This window comes from Ursus arctos, unplaced genomic scaffold, assembly GCF_023065955.2.
Source record: "Ursus arctos isolate Adak ecotype North America unplaced genomic scaffold, UrsArc2.0 scaffold_25, whole genome shotgun sequence".
Taxonomy (NCBI): Eukaryota; Metazoa; Chordata; class Mammalia; order Carnivora; family Ursidae; genus Ursus; species Ursus arctos.
In genome coordinates, this window is record NW_026622930.1 from 29,978,178 (window position 1) to 29,990,522 (window position 12,345).

Consider the following 12,345-nt stretch of genomic DNA (forward strand, 5'->3'; position numbering starts at 1 on the left):
AAAGAATGAAATCTTGCCATTTGCAGTGACATGGGTGGAGCTAGAGAGTATTAATGCTAAGCGAAATAAGAAAGACAAATTATGATTTTACTCATATGTGGAATATAAGAAATAAAACAAACGAGCCAAGGGAAAAAAAGAGATTGAGGCAAATCAAGAAACAGGCTCTTAACCAAAGAATACAAACTGACGATTACCAGAGGAGAGGTGGGTGGGGGTTAGATTAAATAGGTGGTGGGGATTAAGAAGTGCAGTTGTTATGAGTACTGGGTGTTGTATAGAAGTGTTGAATAACTATGTTGCACACCTGAAACTACTATTACACTAACTAGAATTTAAATAAAAACTTAAAAATAATTAATAAACAGGATATCTACCCCCCCAAAAGATCTAACACTATAAAATTCTTAGAAGAAAAGAGGGGAAATATTTACATTTTTGGGCATGGTGATTTTTTGGATGTGACATCAAATGCACAGGCAACAAAAGAAAAAAATAAATTGGGTTTTACCAAAATTAAAAATTTTGTGCATCAAAAGACACTAAAGAGAATTAAAGATAACACACAAAATGAGAGAAGATACTCACAAGTCATATATCTGATAATGGATTAATATCCAGAATATATAAAGAACTCTTACAACTCAACAACAACAACAAACCAATTCAGTTTAAGCAAAGGACCTGAAGGACATTTCTCTAGAGAAGATATGCAAATGGCCAGTAAACTCAGGAAAAGATATTCAACATCACTGGCCTTAGGAAAGTGCAAATCAAAACCATGATGACCTATCACATCCACTTCCACTTCATATCCACTAGGATGACTATTCCAAAAAAAGAAACCACCAAGCTAAAATAAATAGTGTTGGCGAGGATATGGAGAAATTGGAACCCTGGGCATTGCTCGTTGGAATGTAAAATGAGGCAGCTGTTGTGGGAAAGAGTTGAGCAGTTCCTCAGATTGTCAGAAAAATTGCCACGTGATCTAGCATTTCAGTTCCTAGATAATTGCCCAAAAGGATTGAAAGCAGGGACTCAGATACATGTACACCAATGTTCTCAGCGTTATTCACAGTAGCCAAAATGTGGAAACAACCAAACGTCCACTGACAGATGACTGGATACACAATATGTTGTATGTACATACAATGGAATATTACTCAGCTTGTAAAAGGAATGAAATTCTGATATGTGTTACGACATGGGTGAACCTGGAAGATACCATGCTAAGTGAAAAAAGGCAAGTCACCAAAGAACAAATATTGTATGATTCCACTTATATATGAGGTATATAGAATCGGCAAACTCCTAGAGATATAGAGTATAATAGGGGTTACCAGGGTGAAGGAGAGGGAGGAATTACTGTTTAATGGGTACAAAATTTTTGTTTGGAGTAATGAAAAAGGTGTAGATCTGGATAGTGGTGGTGGTTGCACAATGTTGTGCATGTACTTAATGCCACTGAGTTATACATTTAAAAATGGCTAAAAGGGGCACCTGGGTGGTGCAGTCATTGGGCGTCTGCCTTCGCCTCGGGGCGTGATCCCGGCGTTGCGGGATCGAGTCCCACATCGGGCTCCTCGGCTGGGAGCCTGCTTCTTCCTCTCCCTCTCCCCTGCTGTGTTCCCTCTCTCGCTGGCTGTCTCTCTGTCACATAAATAAATAAAATCTTAAAAAAAAATGGCTAAAAAGTTAAATATTATGTTACATATATTTTACCACTAAACAAACAGTGAGTTGGATTGACATCTAGGGAAGATTTGTGATATTATCTTGCAGAAAAAACTGCAGGTTGATAGAGGGGAAATAGGGTGTTTGTCAGTCTGGTGTTCGTAATTCAGCAAGTGGCTACCATTGTTGGTGTTAATGGACTGTTTTGTTTCATTTTAATTATGTCCAGAATTACTATTTCCAGAATAATATATAATAGGTTAAACATTGTTTTTTTCTTTTACTTTATAACTTTTAGATTTTATAGACAAGAATCTAAAATAAACGAGGGGTTTTTCCTTCTCTTGCCTGAAAGTAAGCAAGAGGGACCCTGACTCAGGTGACAGAACTCCAGAATAATCAGTTTTTCCTCTGTAATATATTACTTTTGGAAACTGCTCTACAACCATTATTCCAACACAGGCAGGTTGACTCCCAAGATAGGCAGCCTTGCTTAGCAGACTTTTTCCTAAAGCAGTTGTTTCTATTGCCTACAAAGATACGGTATGGCAAAATGGTTTAAAACTCACATTTCGGAATCAAATATCCTGACTTACTGTCTTGGCTTTGTGAAGAGCTGTGTGACCTTTTGTAAAATTACTTAATCTCTTCATGCCTCATCTTGAAATTCATCTGTAAAATGTGAATAGTAATCACTTCGCCTGTTTGTTGAGAAGACTAAATGAGATAACGTATCTAAAGTATATAGCATAGTACCTGGTACATATCAAATGCTCAATAAATATTAACTGTTGCTTCTGCTATTACTGCTCTTATGCTTAAACAAGCTCATGGTCCAGACCTGGAGACGGTTGGGGGGTAGCTGCAAGAAGGCATCTCTTGTTTAACTTTACAAAACTCTTATATAAGACATACTTCCTTTCTCTCCCAGTCCTACGTCATTCGTATGCCGTCTTTACTTTTTTGCATTTAGACTTCTCTTCCAAATTACAGTTCAAGCACCCATTTTAATCTTATCACATTTAAAAAATTTATTGGCACATTATAACCAGAGTTTACTAGGCAACACTTATTCATTCCCTCACTTTTTAAAAAGTCTTTTGAGTCCCAGTCTTTTTCTTTTTCCCTCTCCCCTCAATCCCATTTGGATTATAGATGCTGAGAGCTGAATTTATTATATCCTTTAGCTCCATCACGCATTGTCATCATCAGTACATGCAAAGTCCCTCTCTAGTTTTATTTTTACCCTTCATCCCTAAACTACATGTGGTATCCTTCCCCCAAAGGTACCCATTCTAATGTGTCTTTACATGTCTTTAAATACATGCGCTTTTGTAAGTAGGTAATAACTGTTTTGTGTGCTGGGTTTCTAATTTATAAGAAGATATTGTGCTATTAATGTCAGCATTACATTTTAAAACTCTGTTACCTTATATATGATTATTCAGATCTTCTAACTCTTAGCCAAATTCTAGTTATCTAGTCCCTAAAGGATAGACATCTAAATTACCATCAGTTTCACCCTACCACAAAGCATGCTGCAATTAACATTCTTACATCACCCTTTTTTTTTTCTTATATTACCGTTTATAGATAGGATGGTCACATTGGTCCAAAATGAGATGCTTTTTAAATTGAAAGGGACTATTTCAATTATACTGGAACAACAGGTATATACCAAGATTCCCAGACAAACCAGGATATGTGATCTACCCTACTTATGAAAGACTTCCCTAGTACGCAGTTGATAATCAGCAGATATATACTGGGATAGACCACTTCCTTCTGCTTATTTCCAGCTGACATCTGTTGCAATTGGTTGGTGCATGTGCTGGACTGATGGTTGCATATTTTAAATACCACCCTTGCTAGAAACTCTTCACGATAGGGCTGTCTGGGTTACGAGTTATAGAAATACTTAATTTCAGTAAGTTTGAGTTCCAAACCAGTCTTGTCCTATTAATGGATGGACTTTTAATCTGCCTTATATTTCAGGACTTACCACCTTGGTACTGTGTATTTGTTAATCTTTTCTCTGTCAAACTCTCCAATTTGGGGTGGTAGCAGGCACCACTGTGTGTTGACAACTACTCTGATAGTAACTACTTTGTACGTCATAAAGGATTTTTTTCAGATTTTATGTTATTAGGCCCTACCAATTATCTTTTGAGGTAGAGAGCGCAGGATTTGTAATCCTTATGTTACAGAAAAGGAAACTGAGAATCAGAGAGGTACACAGACTTATATTAGTCCACATATCTGGTAAGTTATAGAGTTGAATTTGTGACCAGGTCTTCTGACTTTAATTTGTTTCTTCAAAATCTAAAAGGGGCAGGGAAAAGGATAAATTTCTGTTTGTGGTTAAAGCAGGGACTGTCCCATTTAGCTTTATGTCTTCTTCAAAAACATTACACAGTACCTGGCACATAGTAAGTGATCAGGTTTGAATTGGTAGTACTGCTGCTCAGTCCTCTGGTGACTCCCATTTTTTTCAGCAATGCTTCAAATTATAGGTGAGTTCAGTTCTGTAAATGTTCCGGCTGAACAAAGAGACCTCATGTCAGTCTCAGAGTTTTCATGTTAAGTGGTGTAGTTCCTTTATAACTAACGTAACAATCACTTACAAACATGCCTATATAATGTCATTTCTGGGTGAGAGTAAGCACTTGTATGTTTATAGAAAATTTCAGTAAGATTTCTTCCACTCTCCTTTTTAAGGCACTGTTCTGTAGCTTTCAATAACCAGTAGCTAAGTCCCTCCTCTTTCTAACTACTATATTGCATTTAGCTACTTAACACATGCTCCCTGTGCCCCAAGTCCCCCGAGTCATCTGTACCGTTTGGTGAAGATGTTAGATTGGAAAGATTTTCTCCAAATAGTTTGTGCTAGTATTGTGAGAGGCTGGTTGTCCTCAGCCACCTTGCTCAAGCCTGTCACAGTTTTGAAGTAATTTCAAAGCCTTCACGAATCAGGCTTCACCTACGTTTCTGTCTTATCACTACCCACTGTCCCTTTTCCAGTACCTCCCACCCACTATGATACAAATCAAGAGTGTTCTAAGGGAAACCATTTAGTAACTTAAATTTTCATACCCTATTCTTCAAGGAAGTTGAAATAGTCATCTTTCAGAAGGAGCTCTTGCTATCCTGTATCTTAAACCCTTTTCATTCTCTAGCTGAGATGATAGTTGGTCCACAAGGTATGCTATCTAATGAGATGTTTCCTGCTGCTTCTTTCTCTTTGGCCATGTGTTTCCTTAAATCACAGATTGATTTGCTAGTACTTATGTTAATACTGTGAGCTTCGCACATAAGCTTTCATCCCACCAATGGGGAGAATTTTTTGGAAAGCCCACATATGTCTCCTTAAGTGTCTGTTTTCTACTGAAACCAATAGTAAGCTAGTGATTATGGCTATTCCTTCTAATTGTGCCGCCAGATTTTTGTTTAATTGTTTTCAAACTTTTTTTTCTCTTGGCACTGTGGCTATGACTTCTATAGTATCTGACAGAAAGAAAACCCTAGAGAGGTTCCTTTTTTTTTTTTTTCCCTTTTTAATGCATAGATAAAATCCCTTTGTAACAATGGTTTTTGTATAGTGAAATTCTTTCCACAACTTAGTGGTTTGTCCATGGAAATGATACTTTACTAGTCTTCTTTCTTTTTAAAATTTTATTTTATTTTATTATGGTAAGAACACTTAAATGAGACCTACTCTCTTAATAGATTTTTAAGTGTACAGTAATACTATTGTTATCTATAGGCATCAAGTTCTACGTCAGATCTCCAGAACTTACTCATCTTGCATAACTGAAATTTTATACCCATTTAAATTAGTCACTTAGAGAAACAAAGAATAGAAGAGTGGTTGCCAGGGTTTAGGTCGAGAGGGAGAATGGAGAGCTGTTAACCCGTGGATAATTTCCTACAGTGAATAAAACTTGGCAAACTACCCAAATTCATGGTTGTTTGCACTGTAGGTAGAAAAAGAAACAGTGAATTTGGTGATTTAGTCGTATTATGAAGCTTCAGTTACCCTTGTAGTTCCCAGGATTCCTGCCAGCATCTACACTCAGAATAGAAAAGCAAATGAAACTCCTAAGACCATTTCTTCCACAACACTTGCATACACAAACTGTCCTGAACATTGGGAGAAGGGAAGGATGAAGGGGAAGCTTTGGTTAAGAATCTCTCCTCCACTGAATTAAAGACAGTTCATTTGCTAATTAGTTTTTTTTAAAAGATTTTATTTATTTATTTGACAGAGAGACAGCCAGCGAGAGAGGGAACACAAGCAGGGGGAGTGGGAGAGGAAGAAGCAGGCTCCCAGCGGAGGAGCCTGATGGGCGCGGGCGGGGGGGGGGGGGGGGGGGGCAGTCACGCCCTGAGCCGAAGGCAGACGCTTAACGACTGAACCACCCAGGTGCCCCAATAAAAAAAGTTTTGCTAGTTACTTAAAAGCATGGCTTCTCATGAGCACAGCTCACCGTGTTACATTAATAGCAGGAAAGTCAAGAATTGGGTCCTCTAAATGCCACCAGCAAAATCAAAATCGAATGTGAACAAAAGCACATCTTACAAGAATCACCATTATTCTTTCACTGAGTTTAGTATAGATCTTTTCTTTTTATACCCAGCAAACTATGTTTGATGACTGCGTTTGTATTTTAGTCTTGCCTGGTCTAAGTGGGCGACTCTGGTATTCTTGACCTCTGTTGACGACACTCTTCACTGACCTTGCCCGTGTCTGCTGGTCAGTTACATCACAGTTGGCTCATCAGCCTCCCCTCCCCACTAGGACTTTACTCTTTCTCTCTTCTCCTCTAATCCCTTTCTTCTTCACCACTGTCTCCTTTACAACTCCTCCATGATTTTCTCAGGGCTGGGCTTCAACATCGTCGGTGGCACAGATCAGCAGTATGTCTCCAACGACAGTGGCATCTACGTCAGCCGCATCAAAGAGAATGGGGCTGCGGCCCTGGATGGGCGGCTCCAGGAGGGTGATAAGATCCTCTCGGTGAGAACTGGCTTCGGCCTCCTTCACTGTTCCTTGCTCCCTAGACCCCAGTTCTTACCCTTGGCCCCTTCCTTGGGAAGATTTCTGCCTGCCTTTTTGCATCTGGAAATATCTGGATTGTAGAATTTTGTGGGAGGGACCTTGATTAGTCACCTTTACCAACCCAAACATAAAGAGGATAATTCCTCACTTGATAGACAAGGCATATTCAGTCCAGAATGTGAAGCTACTTAGCCAAGTTCAAAAGACAGGGAATGGGGAGGGATAAGGGACTAATGTGGGTGAAAGGGACTTAACACCCACAATTGTTGGCCTTCAGTTATACTTTATCACCTCCCTTTTGTTAATTGAAAGACTAATGTGTGTCTTCCTGTAGTCCAAAGAGACACAAAAGGAAGGTGGGAATTAAGTGTCTTTTTTAGACTCAGAGCCCTTCTCACCCATCATGAAGATGGAAAATTGGAATGCATTCTTTTTTTTTTTTTTTAAAGATTTAATTTATTTATTTGACTGAAATAGAGACAGCCAGCGAGAGAGGGAACACAAGCAGGGGGAGTGGGAGAGGAAGAAGTAGGCTCATAGCGGAGGAGCCTGAGGTGGGGCTCGATCCCATAACGTCGGGATCACGCCCTGAGCCGAAGGCAGACGCTTAACGACTGCGCCACCCAGGCGCCCCTGGAATGCATTCTTACTTGGGTATCTGTCCACTGGGCTCCCATTTCACTCTGCTGTTTGTAATAAGACACTATATGGTGAGCATTAATTTGATTCTTTTTTAGAAGTTCCTCAAGGGCAGGGACTAGATCTTTTTTTAACCTTTTGTATCCTTGCACAATGGTCATTATATATTTAACAAATCACCAAGTTGAGAAATTCAGGCAAACTCAGAAAGGTATAGTATCATGGATGGTAATATCCTATTTTTGTCCTTCTCACCAACTATTTTGCTTCTTTTCAGACCATTGAACTCTCCTAGATCCTTTTTTTTTTAATTTGAGAGATACAGACTGATAAATAAATACCTTTTATCTCAAAACGATACTGAGAAGTTTACAAGTAGATTATTTCCTATAGCTCCCTGGAGAAAGACATCCTAAAAACATGAATTCAACTTGAGTGGTAGATTAAGGAAAATTTAAGAGTGGGTTGTTAAAGTGATAGCATGTAGGTAGAAACTAGGCAGTTTAAAGTGATGTATACCACATTCTCTCTAGAACACTGGGGCCTGGGTTACGTTTGAAAAGTATGGGGGTTAAGACGATAGCCATATTATTCAGAAAGATTTGGTAAAAGGTAGATTGTTGAAAAATGAGAATGGTTACAAGTTTTTGAGCACCATATGCTGAGCAATATGCTGAGAACTTTACACTTATTTAATATTGTGGTAACCCTATGAGGTGAGTACATTTATTATGAGTGTTTTGCGGCTAAGGAAGTTAAGTCTTGGTGAGGTCAAGCAGCTTGCCCGAGGTCACACAGGTAGTAGGTGGCAGGCCTAAAACTAGTCTGTCTGAATTTGGAGCCTCTACTCTTTATCAGTTTGATGTACCGCCTCCTAAGAGGTGAATGAGGAGCTAGGGCTGGGTTATCCTAAACAGAAAGTTGAATTAATCGATTTTATGTATGGTTTTATATAAAAACTACAATCAGGCTTTCTATAAAGGATAGAATTAGGGGGGAAAGGTCATATAGCTCAGTGTGAGAGAATTTATCAGACATAAGCTAAGACGAGCAGCTTTTCTTACGTGGACCATTGCCTCATAGAGGAAAGAAATTATTGGAAGGCCACTCAAGTTTTTTTAAAAGGGTATGGCAGGAGAGAGATGTCTATGCAGAGAAAAGTAGATGTCAAACTCAGCTCGCTTCACTTTAAAAGTTATAGCAAGAAGAATTTTACTTTATCGAAGTAAAAGGAATAGGAGAAATATCAACAAAGAGCTATACAAGATATTAAATATTACAAATACGTATAAGACACATAATAAAGAATGATTCAAGTTTATGTTTTGGCCAATTAAGACATGGGAAAGTAGAGAGGGAGAAAATGCTTGGTGAAGAATAGGCAAAAATGTAAGAGGGATACGGAGAGAAATAAGACTGAGAGAGAAGGCGGAGCATATAGGGGAGGAGAAGGCTAGCGTGTTCTCTTCATTCTCGCGAGGGCTCTCTTATTTGACTCCAGTTTCCCTTCCAAGAGTTTGCTCCAGAATTCTCCTGTCTAGACCCCATTCCTAAGAAATACTGTCTCTGTTGCCTCACTCACCGTCCTCTCCGTCCTCTCCACTCTCTCTCCTTCCGCAAACTTGTTGGGCCTTAACCGGTAAATGGTTCTGTCTCCTCTGTAGCTCACTCTCTCCCTCTGATGTTCTTAAGTGCTCTAGTACTGGCTTTGGAGCCTCTGTAAAATGATGATGCTGAACTATTTATTAGCCTATATTCTCACTGATTGTTTACTGATTCTTTACGGGTTTTTCTTCACATAGGTTATTTTTCCATGTTGTAAAATATGCCCCAACTCTTTTAACTTTTGCTAGATAATCAGACTAAGAATATGTCACTTCCTTAGCACATCCATTTTGGATAATTAATACAAGTCTCATTTAGTGATCTAGATTTCCTGCCATTTATTATTGATTTAATTTAATCTTTCCATTTCTCTTGAAATAATGCCCATGTTTTGTCTTAATTTCACGTAAAATTCAATAATCGCATGACTTAATGCAGTTTCCTCTTATCAAAAGTTAAATTTTTTGTGATCTCTGTGGAATGTTTAAACTTCAAAAAATGGGGGGGAGAGGGAGGAAGAAAAGAAAAATTTTTAACTAATATAAATTATTTTTAAGGCCCTATTGCATCTGACAGCCATGAGACAAAAACAGACATTACCAGTAGAATGAACCTGAAGTTGAGATGAGGGCTGGAGATGGAGATTCCTCACCCAAAGTTTATTTTGTGTGTGTGATGGTGAGGACAATTTAATATTTGTATAGGTTACCAGGGAACCTGGAGAAATTTTACTTTTGGGGAAAGAAATGTAAACTATCTAGGTTTGTCATTTCCCTTGTGTGTCTGCCTAAATGAGGGCAGGTGGCTAGTCAAGAGTAGGCCTCCTCAGTGAACTTGACATTTTTATGAAGCTCAAGGTAATGTGAGCTGATTATTACACTGAATAGATGAATATTCCCTTTTGACCAAACCCCTTATATGACAAAATGGCACTGATCAGGCCACTCGTCAGCTGCATTTCATGGTCTCATCAAAGAGAATTCTTAACTTGGTGAATGACAGAGCTGAGTAATCCTCGGCATTTGCAGCTACTGTACTTGGCAGCCCGCAGAGCACTGTGCCAGGTGCCGTGGAATGATCTGAAAAATGAATGACTTGGCTTTGCCTGTAGCTTAGAAATCAATGGGAAAGGCCCACTAGAAACCCTCATCCAGTCAGCTGCCAAGACATTGAGCTATGCAGAGTCCCTTAGATGAAGGATGCCTCGAGAGGCCCTTTGTCCTCCTATCTCAGTATCTCCAGCATGTACCCTTGTAGCTGGCCTGCAGTAGGCATGCAGTAAGATCGCTGCTCTGTGAGTGCATCATAGCATAACGGACTTTGTTGGCTTGGTCTGATTTATTAGAACTGGATAATCTGGTTTTTTCTTCCTTCTTCAACTCTGATGAAAAAAGGCCCCTCCCCATTGTGATTCATTTCAGGATCTTGGCCGAAAAATTAAAATATCCAGAGTATAATCTGTGGTCAGTGCTTATTAAATTGAGTCCATTCCTTCTCTACATTGTCTACATTTATATTGATATTATTTTATAGTTAGAGCTCTTGAGGCAATTCAAAATTATTAATCATCAAAGGTAACTAATTTGGGGGTATCTGGGTTGCACTGTCAGTTAAGCGTCTGACTCTTGATTTCGGCTCAGATCATGATCTCAGAGTTGTGAGATCGAGCCCTGTGACGGTCTCAAGCTGGCTGTGAAGCCTGCTTGAGATTTCTCCTTTGCCCTCTACCTCTCTCTGTCTCTGTCTGTCTCTGCCTCTCTAGAATAAATAAATAAATGAATAAATAAAAGTCACATAGGTGAAAAGTTAAAGTTCAAAAAAAAAACCCCACTAATTTTTAACTCAGTTTACTCATTTCCTAAGGCAGAAAATAGGAGACTCATTTTTAAAGACTGCTCACAACCACAGTTAAAGCAAAAAAATTGTACGTTTCCCACCTGGCAAGCAGAACACCACCATTTCAGTTCTCTGAACATTCAGTCAGCAGAATTTTCTAGCATGTTGCAAATCTGCCATAGCTCAGGTTCATGAGTTAAGGAAGCTGAAGTAGCAAGTTTAGCAGTTCTAAGATTTCTCCATTGAGTAGCTCTTGGGACTAAAAGTGAAGTCCAAGGACCATCTGGCCATTACTTGGGAGCTTATTAGAAATGCAGTCTCAGGAACCCTCCCAGACCTACTGGAATCAAAATCTGCCTTATAGCAAGATCCCTGGGTGTGAATAAAGGCTGTGAATAAAGTGTGAGAGGCACTGCTCTAGGCAAGTGTTACTCAGACGTTTTAAATTATGACCTATCATAGGTAATACACACTCACATGCATACACACATGTAATTGAAGCAGAGCTTAAGAAAATAGTATTTATCCCTTCTGTATGTGGTACATTCTATGTTATCTTTTCTTCTGATTTCACTGTTTTAAAATTAAATACTGATCTTAACCCACTGGATTGACTTCGCTGTGTTCTGTGGTGGGTCCATAGACTCAAATTTGAAAAATCACTACTTTGGAAAATGGAAAATCACTGATGAAATCTGTGTATGCACAGAATTTGTATTGAATAGGGTAAGTAGGCTGGGTGTAGAAACCAGTTAAAGATTGGTTCAGGCAGTTTAGGTTAGAATTAACTCATTTGCAGCCCCTTGGAGGGCTTGTGAAAGCATGGATTACTTTTAACTTTTAAGTTCCGTGGTGAATGCTAATGCTGTTGGTTCTGGGGTCACACTTTGAGAATCCCTGGTCTATATTAGTGTGGATGGTGACAAAAAGAGTGAATTCCACATATATTTAAGGGTAAAATCTATGGAACTTGGTTAGTCAATCTGAGGTAGAATCTAAAAATGCTTGGAGGAGGCAAATATTAGAAAGCCAGCTTGGCTTTGGAGTAGAGGTGACCTTGTCAAGAGACAAAGAATCATAATTTGTTTTATGGGGATGTTTTTATTTTGGGCAAAGGATAAGAAAGGGTTCTTTAAAAAAGAAATTCCCCTTGAATGTCTCAAAGCCCTCTTGTCTGGGTTTTTTTTTTTTTTTAAGTAATTAGAATAACAGTCCTTTCATAGTACTTTCAGCCCTAACTAGGAGGGTTGACAGGCATGATTGGTATAATTGGCTTATGCCCTGTATGGCACCTTCTTTTGCCCGATACCACCAATGTCCTTCTTCCCCATGAGCAGAAGGAGGCTCAGGTGAGAACCAAGGTTACACACTGAGTCACTGACAGGCAAAGCTGCTGTCAGAGTCCAGGCCTTTCAGCTTTGTATAATATTGAGAATCTGTCAGTCAGGCTTTTGCAGGGTGCAGTCTGCACGCAAACCTCAGGAAATCATGTGATATTTATTATACTCAAGTGTTGTTCAAAGTACTCTTCA

At 39.1% G+C, this 12,345-nt stretch overlaps 1 protein-coding gene across 1 annotated transcript in view; it reads left to right on the forward strand.

Annotated features, from left to right (window-relative positions):
- Positions 1–12,345, forward strand: part of SYNJ2BP (synaptojanin 2 binding protein) — a 37,833-nt gene that overhangs the window by 14,453 nt on the left and 11,035 nt on the right. Inside the window, exon 2 of the mRNA XM_026519632.4 lies at positions 6,555–6,691. Coding sequence (XP_026375417.1) covers positions 6,555–6,691 — 137 coding nt within the window. The remainder of the gene's footprint in view (positions 1–6,554; positions 6,692–12,345) is intronic.